Below are 20,474 nucleotides of genomic sequence, written 5' to 3'. Positions count from 1 at the left end.
ATGAACTATCACTAACAGTTGCTATTTTGCTTGAAAGTCTGACTTTAACCACTACTCCCCCATCCCCAACATCAGTGCCAACTTAAACCTCTTTTTCATATTTGTTGGAAACATGAACAATATAATTACTAACATAAGTTCAAATCACACAGTTAATGAAGAACCACATAAACATTAAGTGGTTGATTTTACATTAATCTTCTAAGAGAAATGTGAAGGAATATACAGCAATTTTTGGGAAAAGAACACAGATTTGTTCCCTTAGTGTGGAAGCTTGAAGTTTAAGAACAAAGACACTAATAGAAAACATATGGAAAAGATCAGTAACAAAATGGAATCTTGGCTAAAATGTGTCTGCCACATTTTACATACCAATGTCTCAAATGATAGACTGGATTTTTACGATATTGCCAAACCATCACTTGAAACACTATATACTTTTCTTAAATATGAAGTATAACAAAATAAATCTTTTGAGTTCCTTTGTAAAGTCTTAATGGAAAGCACTATTTGAAGAACCAAAATTGAACTCCAGGATTTATTTTACCTTATTTGCTCAAGCTTGAAAGAAGCTCTCCAAAAATGAATGCAATATCTACTGCCAAGAGACACAAATAAACTGTTTAAATATGAAAACATGAGCACAAAAATTTAGCATTTAAGCAAGTTAGATAGCTGTTATTTAAGAAGAGATAGCTCAGTAAAACGAAATTTTCCAAATCTACAAAATAAAGGTAATAGTTATTGTGCAAACCATCTTATTCAATACTATAAAATTATTTTGTGTACTACTAAAACAGGCAAATTGGAGGTAGACTTTTAGAGTGGAAGATATTAATGTTCACAGCAGAGGTAGTCTTTTTGACTTTAATGATACTTAGTAAACATCTAAGAATAAAGTGAGAAAGGGAACAGATGACAGAAGAGAAGGAATAAGTCTGTTTATGGAAAAGTATCTTTAATCTGTGAAACCAATGAGATAACCTATTGCATTTTTAAAAAATTAGATGCAAAATGCTTTATGTTTCTAATTCTGATTCCCTGCTTTAACAAAGGGAACCTGATGTGAACAAAAGGTGATGAACAACCAAGGACTGAAGATAATTCTGAGTTCCACCTTAAATTGCTGAGACACTGGGCTCAAAGTGACAGTAGACTTTAATTTGAAGAATTCTTTGGCATGAAAATGAAAATAAAAACAGTAATCAGTACATGCTGTTTCCTTTGGTTCAGTTTGCCTTTCATATTAAAGGAAATTCTTGCCACACCTCAAACCAAAATTAAAGGGGAAAGAAAGAAGTAAGCCACATAAATCTGACCAGGAACACAAACATTTTAATTTGAATCCACCAAGTTTTGTATAATGAAAAGAAATACATAATTTAAATTCAACCCAAGTGTTTTCCAAGCAGGTTGTATTTGCTTAAATCCCTACAGTAATTCGAGGGACAGCCCTGTCTGGACACAGAGTTACTGTGGATCTTTAAGAATAGAGTCAGTTAAAGAATTTAGGAATTTCTGATTCATTTAAAGGATTTTCAAATTCATCAACCCCTGAAAACTAAAGCAAATTTAACAGGTATGATAACATAATTTCAATTTTTAAAGAACATTTAAATTTGTAACTTAAAATTTCCCAACAAAAATTTTTAGTTTAGGGGTTTTTTTTGGTTTGTTTTTATGTTTTGAATGAAGGGAAAGATTTTCAGGTTTCAGAATTGATCTTTCTTTTCTGTATCTCTATCTTTCTCACTAATTTGAATAGTGCTATGAGTCTAGCTGTACGGAAGACAGAAACTTGTACAAATTTCACTCAAAAGCTTCTCAAAATTTCTGTTGACTAAATCCCTGGTATAGAATGTTTTTGTTTTCATTTACACCTTTCTCAAAAGTAAGATATGAACGCTTAAACCAGTCTGTTGAAGGATCTAGCTACTTGGGTTTAAGTTAAATAAAATGTAAATATATTATAGATAAAAATAAAGTAGACATTTATATTTTTAATAGCAACAGAACTTACAGAGTTAAATTGAAAATTGTTTTGGATAAAAACTACAGCATATACTAATACTTTGTTTCTTACAAACTAGTTTCTATAGCATATCAATAAAACAATTACATCCTTAAAATGTTATAAAACTTTTACTTTATAAATATCCCAGAACTAATTTATCTTATTTTTATTAATAATTTCCATTAGAATCTGTCTTGAAAGTATGAGTGTTTTTCTCCAAGTAATGGAAATGTTAAAACATAGAAACTTTAATTGTATGATATAATCTGAAAAATTCACATTGGTGGATAATTTTTTTAAACTGGTGATATATATTTTATTTTACTTTAAATTTTCTTTTTTCACATTTGTTGCTTTCCTAGTAGATAATATAATAGGAAAATGAAGAATATAGTATATGGTTGTAGAGGAATATTCCATAGAAAAGAGAATAACCAAATTCTCTATGTTTATTTAAATAAATTACCATGGTGAAATAAATGTCTAGACATAATTAAAATTGTAGAGAAAAGCAACTGGTGACAAGATATAATCTGTAACTTATTAATTCAATCATTTATAACTCTTTCCGCACTTAGTGTGTACTGTCCTTTATTCTGTTAAAAATCAGAGATCAGGAAATGACTGACAGTGAGTCATGCTGTTTTGATCTAAGTTATCCAATGGGGACTTAGACATAGATTGCAGAATATGAAAAACAGAAGTAACAAAACTATGCTAGCAAATGGCTGAGAAGAAATTATTTGGATAAAAAGAAGATCACGGTTTCAGGGAAAATTATCAAAGGGGAAGAGGGAAGAGAATAGTAATCAGGCAAATGAATGGAAATAAGATGGATTTCAGACCAGAAAACTGCACTTAGTCAAAAGTGAGGATAAGGTGGCACTACAGGGGGTTACAGACATGGAAGGAATGTTTAAAATGAATTCAAATTTAGAAAAGAAATTGGTCTTCAGGGAAAGCTTTTCTTCTCTTTTAAAATTTTTATTTCTATTAGTGCAAGTTTGCAGTACATGTTTAAATTTCTTGTGTGGAGTTGGTGCATGTACATAACATATCTTCATTCCTTTTTTTAACCCCTCTCCCCTCCCCCTCCCTCCCTCTCTTGATCTGCTTTCCATTTGAGAAAGATCCATCTCCCTACTTCTTAGTATCTATCTTTTATTTTGCTCTTTATCTTTTGGGTTTCTTATATAAGAGAAACCATGTGATATTTAAGGTTGTGTGTCATTTAAGGAAAGCCTTTCTTCTTAGGTGTTCATGAAGGCCAAAGGCAGGCAACACGAAAAATCCATTTATTTTCAGAGAGGACCTAGTTATGAAGTTTTTATTCTAAGTAAAAAATATGTAAGGACCAGGGATTTAGCTCAGTGGCACTGCTCCTGCCTTGTAAGCGCAATGTCCTCAGTTTGATCCTTGGTACTGGAAAAATATACATATATATATATTTAGTATATAATATATATATATAATTACTGTAAGGATCAAAGTTATCATCTCAATATCCTTTTTGTCTCAACAATGTCTCATAATGATTGCTCATGTTCTAGACACAAGGATAAAAACATTCAGACTGAGTGTTCAAGAGCAATGCTGTTTTCAAAGATTATCTGTGTGACAGTCAGCCTCAGTGGCCTGCCCCAGTCCTGGGGCACATCTCCATCTCTCAGCTGCAACCTGTGTCTTTTGGGAAGAAGCCTGATAGCACCCAACTCCAGTGTCTCTAATGGAAGTGAAATGAGTATGCCAAGTGTTTTAAAAAGTTCATGTGCTATACTATAATAATTACAATAAAATCCTATAAAATTACATATTAAAGATATCAAGTGAGTAAGCTGTATAGGATTTTCTACACTTACTTCGCCTCACCTCCCAAAGTTTAGATCAAATTATGTCTAAAAAAGAACTCCAAGTCAATCCTAAGCAGGGTCAAGCCACTGGGCTCCACTGCACAGCCTGTCTCTGCTATAAACCATATTCCTCTCTGGCATAATTAGGGGTTCTTACGATGTCTTTCTCATCCACTCAACTGTTCTTCATAGACCATGTCTTCATGTCCTCTTCATTTCTGTGTTCTCTATCAATTTAGCAGAGTACCTCAGAAATAATTCAAGACAACTGCAAACAGAAGTAACCCAAGTTACTAATATTTGTAAGGTGCTTTACTAAGCACATCCCATATAGTACCTACTAGAGTAATTATAGCAGGTAAATGACAGAAAGTCCAAGCAGACACAAGGGGAACTTCCAACATAGCACAGAGAGCGGGCTTGCTCTGAACACTGCCCTTTGAGATGAAATGACAACTCATTCTCTCCACTGTTTCTCAAAATTCTCTTCTACTTTACCCATGAACACTCCAGTGTGAAGATCATGGCTCAAATATAGTCATTCATTAAATTAAGCATTCATTCAAGCCTTTTGGTCACAATTTAGGCCTCTAGATTTTGGTTTTATTAGTCTTTATTTTGCTCCTTTCAACAATTAATCACCATTTCTCAAACACTTCACAGTCTGTGGCTTCCTTGTTGTTATTTATATCATCTACTCGGAAATAATCTTCACTTTGTTCTATGAGAACTCTAACATTCCTCCAAAGTCTAAATCAAATACTATGACCTCTATGAATCATATGGAAAAGAAAGAAAAATAGGTATAATATACTCAGATTTGCAAAAAGAAAATTCATGAGTCCCAAAATCATGTAGTATTCAGGAGATCAAATCATTACTATTTTGGAATTTTCTTATAGCTAAGGATAAGTATGTTGGAGTATTTCATCCTATTTTCTTGATTAAAAAAAGGAAGCAAGGTCATCATCCATAAACAATAATAGGAATAAGGATTTAGAGAGCTGAGAGAAGAAAAGAAAAAGAATAGTCTAGAAGGCAGAAAAAATGAGAACAAACTAAGGAAAAACAGCCATGCACCACTTGAGTTTGTTTTGAGAATTGAGAATGAGACTGGTCAGCTTGGTCCTGTTTTTCTCTATTCATATTCAGCTGTGTGAGTTAGAATGAGAGCATGTGAGGATTTAGAATAAGAAAGGTTGCAGCTTGTCAGATATAAGGTGCTTGAGCATTTAGGGAACTAGGAGTGATAATAGCATAAACTGTGAGAGCTAAGTTGGTAAAAATGGTATTGGGAAGTATGGATAAGGAACAGTGAAAAAGAAAAAAGTAGGATTAATATAGTTTAGGTGTGACTGAAACTGAAAAATTATTGCAGTTGGAGTTAGCGTATGAAGATAATGGTGAGTGTCCGATTCTCAAAATTAAAAGTATGAATGATTGCTGAATTGGTGAAACCAAGCCCCGGATATGGGTATGTGGGAAGAATAGAGGACAAGATAATGGAAGAAAAGGGAATCAAAGGTCTTTCACTCTATTTGAATAACTCCTTAAAATTCTAAATATACATTATATTTATATTCTATGCATTTTTTGTTTCTGACAAGAAATGAAAACCCAGATGTTTCTCAAATAGGGTTCTATCAGAGAAAATAATTTAACTATTTTCTCAATATATCAGTCACTAAAAATAGGTACACCAGTGACAAAAAATAGCACAAAGGATGGGGTGAGGGGGAGAGAGTGCCATTCTAGATGAATAGGCAACAAACCATTCATTACATACAATATTGCATTAGGACATTTATTCCTTAGTGAACCCTGGATGATAAGGGTAGAGAAAAAAGGTCTCAGAAAAAAGGGAATATGATTTTTTCCTTAATCCCCCCTCATAAATATATGAATTCCATTTGGATAGAAGTTTTCCATTCACAAAGTACTTTTACATGCATATCTCATACAATCCTAACAACTACTAGGTAAGATAAGTGAGAAGATATAAAATAAAAGGTAAAATACAAGATAAGCAGGCAAGGCATAATTCAACTCTAATTGTAAATCTCATTTTATTTATTTTTTTGAGACAGGATTCTCACTTTGTTGTCCAGTCCACTTCTAGGTTCAAGTGATCCTCCTACCTCAATCTTTCAAGTAGCTGAGTTTAAAGGCATGTGCTACTGTGCCCAATAATTGCAATTCTTATTTTATTGATGAGATAGCTGTGTTAAATAACAGAATGAAATATATGTTTTCAGGCTTCTCATTAAGAATCTAATACATCTTTCTCTTTCTCTTTAACTCCAAGTTTTGCACAAGCAGCTGTTAAATGTCTGTGAAGCCTTCCCTCTTATAATCCTACTCCATATAATGTCCTGCTGCTGTAGCAGCTCCAGCAGTGCAATTGGTTAGTGCACGGTACTTATATAATATCCTGCTGCTGTACTGCACTGTATGTCTCTCTGCTTTCACTAGACTTTAAGCTCCTAGGAGACTGCGTGTTTTTAGAATTTGTATATCTAAACCTTAACTCAAAAATATTAGCAGGAAAAAGAAAGGACGAAAAATGTAAATGTCAATCTGTTAGAAACTAAAATTTGTAGGATGCATATATTGTGTGCCTTGAAATTTGAAGAAGTTATTCAAGCAAAGTTTGAAACAAAATAAATTCTGGAAACTTTCATGAGGAAAATTTAAAAGTGTAGATAGGTTGGACAAAAAATACGAAGACGAAACGTACCTATTTTAAAATATCTCAAGTTATCACATAGAAGGTAGTATTTCATGTTCTTTCACAGGCAGAAAAGGGTACCAACAATAGAAATTGTAGGGAAGAGGATTTTGGTTTAATATCAAGACTCTAAAAGGCAACAGCTCTCCAACTAAAATAAAAGTCTGTCTTTCTACAGGCAGTAATCTTCCCTAAAGGATGGACTAGTTGGCGAGAACACACAACATTTAGAGTGGAGGAAGCACCGGACTGTAGTTGAATGATGTCATGCTATCATCATAAATCTATACTCTAATAAACAGGACAACTGGAAACTTAGTAAAAGAACATAAAAGGAACTTAGTAAAAAGTCTAGAATACCAGACTTCCAACTCTGGTTCAATATAGTATGTGATTTAAAAATAAAATTCTACTTGGTACTGAAACATTAATTTTGGTTTGAGCATTACTCATTCTTCTTATTCTCTTATATATAGATGTAGATATAATACATTTCATATAACTATCAATTTATATGACAATTTTTCTGAGTTTTATTCAGATATCCAACAATATATTTCCTTTTCTCCTTGCAATAGGACAAAAAAAGAAATGAGCTTTTTAAGTACAGTATATGTCCTTTTCTTCTTCTTTGGAGTCAAAGTATATTGCCAACATCAAATTTATCAATGGGATGAAGATTATGACCCAGAGCCAGGTGAAGATTATGAACCAGAATTCCAATTTCATCCAAATGTAGAATATGGAATTCCTTATCATCATATTTTAAGCTGTGCCAGTGAATGCTTCTGTCCAACTAACTTTCCATCATCAATGTACTGTGACAATCGCAAACTCAAGACAATCCCAAATATTCCAATGCATATTCAGCAACTCTACCTTCAGTTCAATGAAATTGAGGCTGTGACAGCAAGTTCATTCACCAATGCAACTAATCTTAAAGAAATTAACCTCAGTCACAACAAAATTAAATCAAAAAAAATTGACTATGGTGTGTTTGCTAAGTTTTCAAATCTACTACAACTTCACCTTGAGCATAACAATTTAGAAGAATTTCCATTTCCTCTTCCTAAATCTCTGGAAAGACTTTTTCTTAGTTACAATGAAATTTCCATACTGCAGACAAATGCCATGGATGGCCTAGTAAACTTGACCATGCTTGATCTCTGTTATAATCATCTTCATGATTCTATGTTAAAAGAAAAACACCTTGCCAAAATGGAAAAATTGATGCAGCTCAACCTATGTAATAATAGATTGGAATCAATGCCTCCTGGACTGCCTTCTTTACTTATGTATCTATCTTTAGAAAACAATTCTATTTCTTCTATACCAGAGAATTACTTTGACAAACTTCCAAAACTTCATGCTCTAAGAATGTCACACAACAAACTGCAAGACATTCCATATAATATTTTTAATCTTTCCAGCCTTATAGAGCTCAATGTTGGACATAACAAATTGAAGCAAGCATTCTACATTCCAAGAAATTTGGAACACCTATACCTAGAAAATAATGAAATAGAAAGTACGTAAAATTTTATTATTTTTTTTTTACAGAGCGAAAGAATCTCATATTGACTCTATAAGAACAAATCTTTAACAATTTATGCTTTACATATGGCTGAAAAGGGCTGTTTTGAAGTTCGCTGAGGAAATGGCAGAAATTGGTCCCACAAAATAGTATGCCATTAGTTTTATAGACTTTTTAATTAAGTTATCATCTTGAATATTGAGAAATAGTACTATAGAATATGTGAATATGAATATCCTCAGTAGTGGGACTGTGGATGACTTTTATTTTTATTTTATTTTAGCTTGTTTCTATCAAGAATATATTACTTAGGGCCAGAGATTTAGATCAGGGGTACAGACGCCTAGTTCACAAGCACAAGGTCCTGAGTTAGATCCCCAGTACCAAAAAAAAAAAAATTACTTAAGTAATCAGAAAAGCCAGTGAAATCATATTAATTTGAGTAATATAAAACTTATAATCTCATTTCCTTCATATTATTATTTGATTAGCATTAAAAATTAAACCTAATTCTACCTGTAAGTGTTATAATAAAACTGTATTCCATATAACATAAAACCCAACATAGAATTACGGCTATAAGGCAGGATTAACTTTTAATTTGTATTTTTCAGATGTCAATGTGACAATGATGTGTCCCTTTGTTGACCCACTACAGCAGCATCATTTAACATACCTTCGTGTGGACCAAAATAAGCTAAGAGAGCCAATTAGTTCATATATCTTCTTCTGTTTCCCTCATATACACAGTATTTATTATGGTGAACAAAGAAGCACTAATGGTCAAACAATACAATTGAAGACCCAAGTTTTTGGGAGATTTCAAGATGATGATGATGAGGAGGAGGAGGATCATGATAATCATGACAACACTTATGTGAGTCAAGAACAAGAAGGGCCAGAAGAAAACTTTGATCCTCATTACTATGAAATTCAAGAATGGCAAGAAACTATATAGTTATAGATTTATGACTTCATAAAACCTTATTACTCAATATAAATCTAAATATACATTGCTCAAATTAATATATTTAGAATTATGTATTAGTATAAGATCAATATTACATTTAAGTTGCTGGTGATAATTACACCATTACATAGGATTAGAACTTACTCAAAATGATACAAATGTTTAGAAATATAAATTAGAATGACAAGTAGGAACAAAACCCCTAAATTTTAATGGCTTCTTATAACCTTTTTAAACCTAGAAATATCATACTGAAAAAAAAAAGTGTCACTTCTAGTAAGAGAAATGTTTCTAAGAATGAAGGAAGTAGAATTGGCAGTGAAGACCTGGAAGCCATGTTCTTTCAATCATTATAAGGATAATACATGACAGGAGTGCACATTAACATAAGACCAGCCTCTCATTTAAGGAAAAGACAATTTTGTGTCTCCATAAAAGCTTTCACACTTATATTTGTTATCTTCTCACTATGACATCTATCTCACCAGTTCAGCACTTAGAGCATAGAGTGATATCTTTGATTTTCAAGAGACTACCCTACTATGAATAAAGGGCAGACAGATTAACGAAAGCAAGTGTTCTCATTCTCCTCTCAGAGCCCCAAAGCAGAAACTCTGAATTTGGATAACTAAAAATCATTAGATTATTTTAGCAGATTTTAGCAACTGCTCAAAACAAATCTTTATTGTGTTCCATTTTAACTGGGATAAATGTTTTAATAGTAAACTAAACTAGAAAAAGGCCTCTGTTTTGGTTACATGAAGCTTTGCTAAAAAAAATAACTGTTTTGTTCACAAGGTTAAGTTAATGTTAAGAAAATAAAGTTCTTTAAATATTATTGAACCTTTCTGTTTTCCTAGCAGAATACATTAGAAACATATATGCTTATCAGCTAGTATTTTTTTGCATAGTGCTAAAGCTGAATATAGTTCATTTAAAAATCTGAAAGGACAAGTTTTAACATTTTTTTCTAAAACCTTAAAACTCATTTATGTTCTTTACCATTTTAAAGACATCTAAGCGTGCCTTATAATGGAAATTCTAAACACTGAAGAACTCTCTTGATTTACCAGACTATTTCATAAAATTCCTCAGGTAAGGCATAAGTACAAATCTGGGGTTGCCTATACAGGAAACCCAAAACACAGGCTAACAATTCAGACAATATGGAAAAACAAGGTAGGTAAACTGTATTATATCTCTGAGTAGGTTATTATATCTGAGTAGTAGTATAGTCTGAGGAGTAGTATATCTCTGAGTAGTAGCATTACGAGAAGCAGAGCACTCATATATCCACAGGGACGACCTTGACAATACAGAATGAACATGTACAAAATTCCATTCATTAATTTAATCAACCTCATCAAGTCATTTGGTATATGAGGCTTAGCGGTGAGAGATCAAGAAATGGATTACAAGCCAGGCATGTTGGTGCATGCCTATAATCCCAGCACTGGGAAGGCTGAGGCAGGAGGATCATGAACTCAAGGCCAGCTTGGACTACATAGTGAGACGAGGAGAAGGAGGAGGTGGAGGAGGGGGAGGGGGAGGGGGAGGGGGAGGAGAAAAATAGATCACAATATGCAACTGTGATACCATAAAATAAAAGGATGAGAGTAAAGGTAAGAGTAAAATGCTAGTGATATACGCAGAGTACACCATCAATAGAGGTTTAAAAATGTTAAAGCCCAACTCCCTTTCTTGACATTTTTAAACAGGGTCATAAATTCAAATATTTATTATAAATTAACATATGGAAATTACCGTGGGTGTTTAAGAGATAAGAAGATCAAGGCTATTTTTAACCTAGAGCAATGTGAAATTTAATGAGACATCAAGAAAATGCAAATCAGGGGCTGGGATTTAGCTCAGTGGTGCTGCTGCCTGCCTTGCAAGCACAAAGTCCTGCTGAGTTTGATCACCCATACCAAAAAAAAAAAAAAAGAAAATGCAAATCAAAACTACAATGAAAAAGGGCCAGGATTTAGCTCAGTGGGGCCAGGGATTTAGCTCAGTAGCACTGGGCCTGCCTTGCAAGCACAAGGTCCTGAGTTCAATCCCCGGTATGGAAAAAGGAAAAAAACTACAATGAAATGAGACACCAACCTCACACTCATTAGGACAGCAAAAATCAAATGAGAGGCAAATAATAGGAGCTAGTGAGGAGATGGGGAAAACAGTGCTCTCATACACTGACAAGTTTAAAATAGTACAGTTGCTTCAGAAAGGTAGTTCTTCAAAAGCTAGAGTCATTTATGAGTCAGCAATTCTACTTTCTGGTATACAATTCAAAAGAACTGAACAAATATTCACACAAAAATTTGTACATGAATTCCACAGCTGTATTACCTAAATGAGGAAACCACTCAAGTGCTCAACAGTAGAGAATGGATAACTCAACTAGGCTTATCCACAAAGGGGATATTACACAGCTATGAGAAGTAATGAAGCAATGCCACATACTACAAATTGGATGAACTTTGATAACATTATGCTTAGTGAAAGAAGTTAGTCATAGGAGAACACATATTGTACAATATTATTTATATGAAATGTCCAGAAAAAGGAAATTTGTAGAGACAAAAAGATTATTGGCCATCTAAGGCATAGAGATAGGGGATGGGGAAAAATTCAGAATTACTGCTAATAGGTAGAGGGTTTCTTTTAGGGGTGATGAAAATTTTTGGAATGATTGTGGTGATGGTTGTATAAAAGCCTGAAAATACTAAAAATAATTAAATTGTACATTTTTAAAAGGATAATTTGCATTGAATATGAATTAGCTAAGAAAACAGGTACTTTAAAAAATTTAATTTAACAACAACAAACACAAGATCAGCTGGTATAGTGGCATATACTTGTAGACCCAGAAATTAAGAGGGTGTGGCAGGAGGATCTTGAAGTCAAGGCCAGCCTGGGCTACATAGTGCATTCAGCTCTAGTCTGGACAACATACTAAGACCCTGTCTTTAAAAAAAGAAAAGAAAAGAAAAGAAAAGAAAAGAAAAGAAATGAAAAGAAAAGAAAAAAGAAAAGATAAGATCAAATCACTTTAACATGAAGAAATAAAATTGTGAACTGCCAGCAACTACAAAAAACCTTGTGAGCAAGGATATCATAACTGTTAATTCTGGCCAGGGACTGGTGAAATAGCTGAAAGCTTCAGAAAATAGTGACACTATAGGAACTAAATACTAAACAGTAGAAGTGATAGGAACTAAACGCTAAACAGTAGAAGAGGAGAGAAAAGCTCCTGGCTGAGATTAATACAAAGAAACAGCAATTACTTGTTTAAATTCTTATACAGTTTAAAAAGTAAAAATCCTCTAATTTTCAGAATTCTGGAGCTTCTATTTTACCTCCTCCTAAACTATTTTATATTTTAAGTCTCAAAGAACATTCTTAGCAAACAATAAAATTTCACAATTTAGCAATTCAAAACAAGGAATTTGATATTAGATACACACATAAAGCCTGACTACACTTCTAAGCTAGGAGACTTTGACTAAGCTACTTAGCTTCTTTGAGCCTCCCTTTCTTCTTCTTCTTCTTTTTTTTTTTTTTTGATACTGGGGATCGAACTCGGGTCCTTGAGCTTGTGAGGCAGGCAGAGAAACCACTGAGCTGAGCTAAATCCCCAGCCTGAGCCTCCCTTTCTCACACAATTGTTTTTTTTTCCCTATTAACTTTATTGGTACATTTTAGGTATAAAATACAGTTACATTCATCTTTGGGATCTTGTACCATTACATGAGTCCCTTGGTTCTTATTTTTTTCCCCTTCCCTTGCCCTCCCTTCACCCCCTCCACCCTTCCCTATTTGCAAAGACCTTGTTTCCATATTTTTCCTCTTCTCATGTTTTTTCTTTTCCCGTTTTCCCTTCCCCTACCCCTCCCAATTCCCCTGCTCTTTTAGACCTTTTCTTCCTGTTACACAATATCAGTTATACATCTTATAAATTACAATAGTAAGATCTAGGAGACATTACCACAGATTTTACAGAATTTAAAAGGATATAGAAAGCATATTACAAAAATCTTTTTTGAAATAAATTTGACAACTTCTAAGAAGTAACTTAGAAGACAAATTAATGAAACTAACTCTGGAGGAAATATAAAATTTGAATAGCACCTATTAAAGAAAGTATATTCTTAGCTTGAAAACCTACCTATATGACAACAGCAGGCTCATAAACATTTTAACTGATAAATTATATCAAACAATTAAAGCAGAAAAAAGCAGGAACACTTCTCCCCTCATTTTAGGAACTCAACATTGTGCTAATCCTAAAATTGGATAAAGATAATAGAAGAAAAAAGTATGAACATAGATAGAAATTTGTTTAACAAAACAAACTCTTAGAAGTCAGATCTAGAAGGATGTAGAAAGTGGTTTTGTTACAGGGATGGCAGTGTTGGTTCAGCATTGGAAGGTCCACCCCCAAAAGTCATCATTTTAACAGAGGAAAGGAAAAAGCTATATGATCCTGTCACTAGTTGGAGAAAAAGTATTGGACCAAATTCTACAGCTGTTCATGGTAAAAGCTATCAGGAGACTAGAAGTAGAAGAGAAACTTCTCAGCAAATTAAAGACATGTACTCCATACTTCCAGCGAGAACGCCTTGTATGAATGGAGAAGACACAGTGCTTTCTCCTTAAGGTGGGGAACAAAGGCAGATATGCTTACTCTTTATCTGTCCATTAAACTTTGAAACCTAGTCCCCACCAAAATAGTCTGGCAATAAAATGACACAACTAGGATAGGATTGGCACGGCAGAAGCAAAATCTTTATATGTAGATGAAATGATCATCTACAGAGAAAATACTAAGAAATCTCTAGGAGCCCCTAGAACTTGTACTTGAATTTAGCAAGATTAGAAAACACAAGGTATATATAAAAATTCAGGTGTGTGTATACTTGCTATAAATGAAGAACTGGATATTGAAATTTAAAAGTTATGTAGGAGTACAAAGGACCCAGAAAAGCCAAAAATAAAAACAGTGTTGGAAGACATTTAGCACCCAATTTTAAGATTTCTTCTAAAGCTACAGTAATCAAGGCAGTGTTGGTGTAAGGAAAGACATATAGATCATTGGAATAAAACAGAGAATCTAGAAATAGAACCACACATATATGGCCCACTGAGTTTTGAAAGATTATTTAACATTAGCATTTTATAGAATATAAACTTGATTCAAGAGCGGAGGAAGAGATAGTGTCTTCAGCAAACGGCACTAGAACACCTGGTATCCGTATATAAAAAATTAACCTCAACCCTTTTTTTCCATACATGAAAATAACTTGAAGGGATCTATGAACCTAAATAAGAAAGCCTAAAAGTATAAAACTTTAAGAAGAAATTATAAGGGAAAATATTTATGAATTCAGGGTAGGCAAGAACTACCTAGGATACAAAAAACATGATGTATAAAAGAAAAAAGTTGATAAATGAGATTCCACCAAAATTTAGAACTTTAAATGACATCATTAAAATGAAAAGTAGTCCTTAAACAGACCATATTTACAATGCATATAACCTATGACCAGAATATATAAAGAACTCTTACAGCGCATTAATAGACAACCCAATTAAAATGCAGACATAAGAAGATGATAAATAGCCAGTATAGCATAAGGAATGGTGTGCAACTCTAGAATCAGAAAAATACTAATCAGTACAACAATAAGATTGAATTATACCCTCATTAGGGAGATGAAGTCAAAAGTTTTAAAAGCCTTGTCATTACTTTTTCTTTTTATTGGATTTTCCCCCTTTGCATTTAATTTATCATGCCCAAAGGATTCATTCTGCTGGGTTTCCTGGGGTTGTGATCCTCATTGTCTTTTCCTAGGGTATTGTCTAAAATTTTTTGGAGTGCCGGTTTGGTATTCATGAAGTTCCTGAGGTGCTCGTTATCATCAAAGTATCTTATTTCTCCATCAATTTTGAAAGATAGTTTTGCAGGGTACAACAATCTGGGTTGGAGGCTGTTTTCCTTTAGGGCTTGAAATACATCACTCCAAGCTCTTCTTGCCTTGAGGGTTTGCATTGAGAAGTCTGCTGTGATTCTGATGGGCTTTCCTTTGTATGTGATTTGTTTCTTTTCTCTAACTGCTTGTAGAATTTTATTCTTCTGTTGGATATCTGGAATCCTAACTATTATATGCCTATGTGTAGACTTTTTTTGATCAAGGCTATTTGGAGTCCTATATGCCTTCCTTATCTGTATGTCAAGTTCTTTTCCCCTCCTTGGGAAGTTTTCTGCCATCACTTTTGTGAAGAGTTTTTTTATGTCATCTGCACTCTTTCCTCTTTCTTCATTGACTCCAATCAGTCTTATGTTATTCTTCTTTGCATGGTCTAGCAGCTGCTGGATTGATTTCTCATGTTCCCTTACAATTTTAAAGCAATTTTTCTTTTCCTCCTCACTAATTGCAATCTTATCTTCTATATCTGAGATTCTAACCTCACATTGGTTCATTCTGCTGTGCAGACTTTTGATGGAAATCTGTTTGCATCTGTTTTATGGATTCCATTTGTTTCCTGTGTTGGGATTCCATCATATTCCTCAGATCCTCTATTTTTTTATCTGTGTCCTCTCTAGATTTATTAATCATGTCTTGCACCATGAGCAAAATCTTTGCTGTTATCTGAGTAATTATTTCTGATTTCATTTTTCCCAGATCCTCTTTTGTTGCCAGTTCAAGGAGTCCAGGTGGTTGAGTATCCAAGTGTTCCATCTCGTTTCCCTTTGGAGTTGCTGTAGGTGATCCAGAAGTCTGTTTTTGAGGCTTGTTTATGTGTCTTCTCATTTCCACGGGGGGGGGGCGGGGGGAGGCTTCTGGCACCCACGCGGCTCATCTTCTCTGCCTTAGGAGTTTGGGATGGAGGCGGGGAGCTTCCTTCTGGGTGCTGGGACCAGCTGAGCTTCACTGCCCTAGGAGCCTGGGATCTCACACAGTTGTTACAAGGCTAGAAAGAGAGTGCTGTACATGGCAGCTTCGGATACCCAGTAAAACAATGACTCCCACTCAGCATGTCTGACCCCACTGCCTGCCCATAGGTGCTGGTGCTGTGCACTATAGGCTCCATGCTCTGGCTTTCTTCTCCCAGGGGCACACACAGTGGACTCGTTCTTTCCAAAGCTCTACTCATGAAAGATTAGTGAACAACATAGGCTTTGCTAAGGATCTCATTAGGAAACTTAAATCATATACTCCACAACAAACAAATATAAAGTCACTACAGAAGGGTCTGGCTTTCTGTAGCATCTTTCCCATGTCTTACTACCTCTCATAAGTCCACTCCTCTGTCCTTACAGTGCAGTCAAACTTCTATTAGGAAGAACATCTTAACTCTGCTCTGGCTTCTCCCTCCAAAGGTGTATAAGTAAACACATCAGGAAACACCCTCCAGCTCAAGGCACAATTAGGATGCAGGTTAGCAACTATTTTTTATTATTTGAAAATGGGCTAGGGAACTCAAACCCACCCCAAATATTTCTCAAACATAAAATAAACAAAAACTTCAATGCTTTCCCTGGAAGAAACTGAAGAATAGTTTCTTCAACTACTATATCAAGATGGCAGTTCCCTGTGCAGAGCTACAGACTATACCAGTTAATTTAGTATTTGTAACAGGAAAGAAAAACATAAAAATCCACCTATAATTTTTTTCATTCTCATTATACTGCAAAGTAGGCAGTTATATTAGTAAACTCAACTATGACTATTAACAAAAATTCAAATCATACCATAAATCCAAGATTAATAAATACAAATGCATAACAAACATTTATTTAGCTTTTAGAAAGGAAATAAATATGAAGGATGCTTCATAAATTTGCTCAAAGTAATACTGGCTGAGAATGTTTGACTTGTGTTTAAATATTACCTGAAACACTATACATACATTTTAATTTTATGTTCACTCAACTTTGGGAATACTAAACTAAAATACAGATGTATGCATATCATGTAACACTTAGCCAACTCTACAGGCAGGGGGAAAAAAGCAAGTAGAAGAAATATACTGTCTCTTCTATATACTTTTTGTTGTGGTGGTGTTGTGGTTGTGTGGACATCAAATGTCCACAAGGACGGCTCAAACTAAAACCCTGGTTTCCTGATTCCAAAATCAATTTTTCCCCTAAATCCTGGACATAAATTATAAGAACAGCTGGAAATGAAATTAAATCATAATATCTAAAAATGCAATGTTCTTTACATTCTCCAATTTCCTCAATAAATATAACTATGCCTAGTTATAAACTAACTATGCTTTGTTATGACTTGGCTGAGTGATAAATACCACATCATGAACACATCTTTCATCACTTTACATGTTTAGGTTGTAAATTCATTGTGCAGAGATTTATGTACTACTAACAAAAACCAAATTCACAAATATGGCACACTTTTATCATGAACTCTTTACATTGAGTCATAATTTCCCTCCATTTAAATTTACCCTTTAGGTTCTCATTTTTCACTTGAACAGATGATCGCGTTCAGGCATAAGCATTAAATTCTGAAATGGAGAGTCAAATGATAAGTTTACCATAAAATCCTAGCAAGTTAGATTTAAAAGAGTCTAAGTATATAATAACTCAGCAAGGGCATCTTGTCCCCCCACTTCTGATATTTGGCAGTGTCTGGAACTTTTTGGTGTTCACAACCGGAGTTCCGGCTATTGATATCTAGAGGGTAGAGGAGATGACCCCTCAACTCCCAACAAAGAATTCTCAGATTCTGGCCTGAGTGCATAGCTTGGTGTTAAAGCATCTGCTTAATCTGTTTAGCATGCCCAACACCTTGAGTCTGATCTCTAAGTCTGAAGGAGAAAAAGAAAAAGAAAAAAAAAAAGAATTATCAGGTCCAAAATGTCAAGTGTGGAAGCTGAGAAACTATATAGCAGTGGTAACAAAACTACGTTACATGTGCCTCAGCAGGCATGCAGAGCGCTTTCTGTTCACATGCAAGCCAAGTTGCCTCAGCCACCTGAGCATCGGATAACAGTTGTTTTTTCTAAACTGAAATCTCAGTATTGAGGTTAATTTTAGTGTTGGCACTTTGGTATAAGTAAGTGGGTTTGGGTTGCAGTTTGGGCACTCGCTCTCTACAAGGTTCACCTTCACTATTCTGTAGTAACTACATGCTAAATTCCAATCCAATAGATAAAGAATTGGGGCTTAAAATTCCCAGGAAATGCTTATTTCCAAAACTGAGTTCCATTCAACACATTTTTTTGGTTGCTTACTGCTGAGAAACAGGAGGAAGAGCCACAGACAAATGGGACATCTTTTAAAAAATAAAAGCCCCTATAATGCAACAAGATCACCTAAAAAGGTCACCTAAAAGAACTCTATAGAGAAAATTCTTTCATTTTGGATACAATGTCTCTCGAGTATTTTGTGGTTTTCATCTTTTATTCCTGCACGAACATTTCCTTCTAGAATGGAAAACAACTTCAATATCAAATATATTATATTGGGAATTGTGTACAAAAAGTTTGGCTTTGAAGAAAGAGAGGTCTGTGCTTTGCCTTGGCTCCTAGGAAGTGATTTATGTCATTCCAGATAGGTCTGTTTTTGTTTGGGGTGCCACTAGCTATATCCAATAGTTTAGAAAACTCAAGCATATGATTTAGGACCATGGTTTGGGGGTTTCCAGTATCACTTCACAATGAAACTGAGTTCAAACACATGGACAAGCAACCAATCCATCGTCACGCCTATGTAATGAAGCTGCCAATAAAAACTCTGAATACCAAGGTTGGACAAGTTTTCCTGGTTGGCAATGCTTTGTGTCATACTCATCAGTGCCAGGAGGATAACACATTCTGAGAACAGAACCTTCACAGTTGGACCCATCTAGACTCTGCCCTATGCATCTCCTACTTGGCTGATTTTTCTGTGTATGCTTTCCCTGTATAAATCATAACCATGAGTATCAAAGCTCTAAGTGAATTCTTGGAATCTTTCTAGAGAGTTATCAAATGTAGTTTGGGGAAACACTTGAACTTGGAGTTGGTATCAGAAATAAGGATAGTCCTGGGGACTGTGCCCTCCAGCTTTATAGCCTGGCTGACTCTGGGCAGAATACAAGTTTGCTTATTTTGCAATATAATTCTGGATATTTCCAGACTCTTGCATACATGTGATTATGTGCATGTGACTGCCATGAAAGACTGTGGTGTCCATCTTGCCAGAAGATGATCTCCCTCTGGCTGTGAAGCAAGCTGCCATATCGTGAGCTGCCTTATGGAAGAAGTTACATTGAAAAGAGCAAGGCCTTCAGCCAACACTGAGGACTTTAGTACCCCCAAAACAGTGAAGTTTTAGTCCCATATTCTGTAAGGATCTAAATGCTGTCAACAACCACACGTGCTTAGAAGTGGACCCTTTCCTATCCAACCCTTGAAGTGTGGCACCAGATCTGGCTGGACTCCAAATGCAGGTTTTAGGGGAGATTCTGAAGCAGGCAGGCAAACAAAACCAGTACAGAGTATCAAATTGTATCATTAGTTATGTACATGTACCAATTCCCCACAAAGAATGCAATCATTATGTATTATAAACATGTACTAATAAAAATGAAAAAATTGTAGCATTAATGAAGTTATGATTCTCTATGGTTCTCTAAATCTGAACATCCAGCTTAATTTTCAACACCCTGTTAAACTGTCACACAATACAAAACAAATCAGTATCTGCTGTTTTGGTACATATATCAAAGACTTAAAAGTTTTATTATGTTAAAAATAAATCTAAAAAATTTGCCAAACTTTTATTGTACCTTAAAGCCACAAAATTAACAATCTTTCTCAATCAAAATCACAGAATACCATAACTAAATTTAAAATAAGTCACATTCAAATAAAAACATATGTATTCAAGTCTTAGTTTATCTAAACTTTGATCTGATATGCTCTAAAATTAATTTTGACTAGAAAAGAGAATAAATTAGTATTCCTTCATGTTTTATTTTAATAAAATATTTATCCAGATTTGTTAAATTTTTAGAAGAAACATTACTTTGATTGCTCAAAACACCAAAAAAGTAATAAGTGAATTTAAAAAATTCTTTAAAGATGCTTATGGGATATCAATAATACTACTTTAACCTTTTCAGATCAAATTTAATATTAGAATAGTTTTATACAGTTCCTTTTGGTCAGCAAGCAAAAGTATTTTTTTTACTATCAACCTCAAAATTATAAATGAAATTTATTTTTAGAAAGCTAATTTTCATACTTCAATTTTTGTTATATGTAAGTTTAAAGAAAAGCAACAAAAATACTACAGAATGAAGCTACGAATCTGTGCTAAAACTAATTTTTAAATTGAACATTTCTGGCTATACACAGTAATTATA

The 20,474-nt window shown here is 34.2% G+C and overlaps 2 protein-coding genes across 2 annotated transcripts in view; one reads left to right on the top strand and one right to left on the bottom strand.

Annotated features, from left to right (window-relative positions):
- Cenpp (centromere protein P) overlaps nucleotides 1-20,474 on the bottom strand; it is a 200,818-nt gene that overhangs the window by 148,026 nt on the left and 32,318 nt on the right. The window lies entirely within an intron of this gene.
- Nucleotides 1,447-9,223, top strand: Omd (osteomodulin). Its single transcript, XM_004870077.3, has 3 exons — nucleotides 1,447-1,579; nucleotides 7,171-8,120; nucleotides 8,741-9,223. The coding sequence occupies exons 2-3, from the start codon at nucleotides 7,184-7,186 to the stop codon at nucleotides 9,082-9,084; spliced, it is 1,281 nt and encodes a 426-aa protein (XP_004870134.2). The 5' UTR covers nucleotides 1,447-1,579; nucleotides 7,171-7,183; the 3' UTR covers nucleotides 9,085-9,223.

The sequence above is a fragment of the Heterocephalus glaber genome, unplaced genomic scaffold, assembly GCF_053883595.1.
Source record: "Heterocephalus glaber isolate CG9 unplaced genomic scaffold, H.glaber_assembly_v1.0 deba00000621, whole genome shotgun sequence".
Lineage (NCBI taxonomy): Eukaryota > Metazoa > Chordata > Mammalia > Rodentia > Bathyergidae > Heterocephalus > Heterocephalus glaber.
This window is presented reverse-complemented; position numbering and strand designations above follow the sequence as displayed.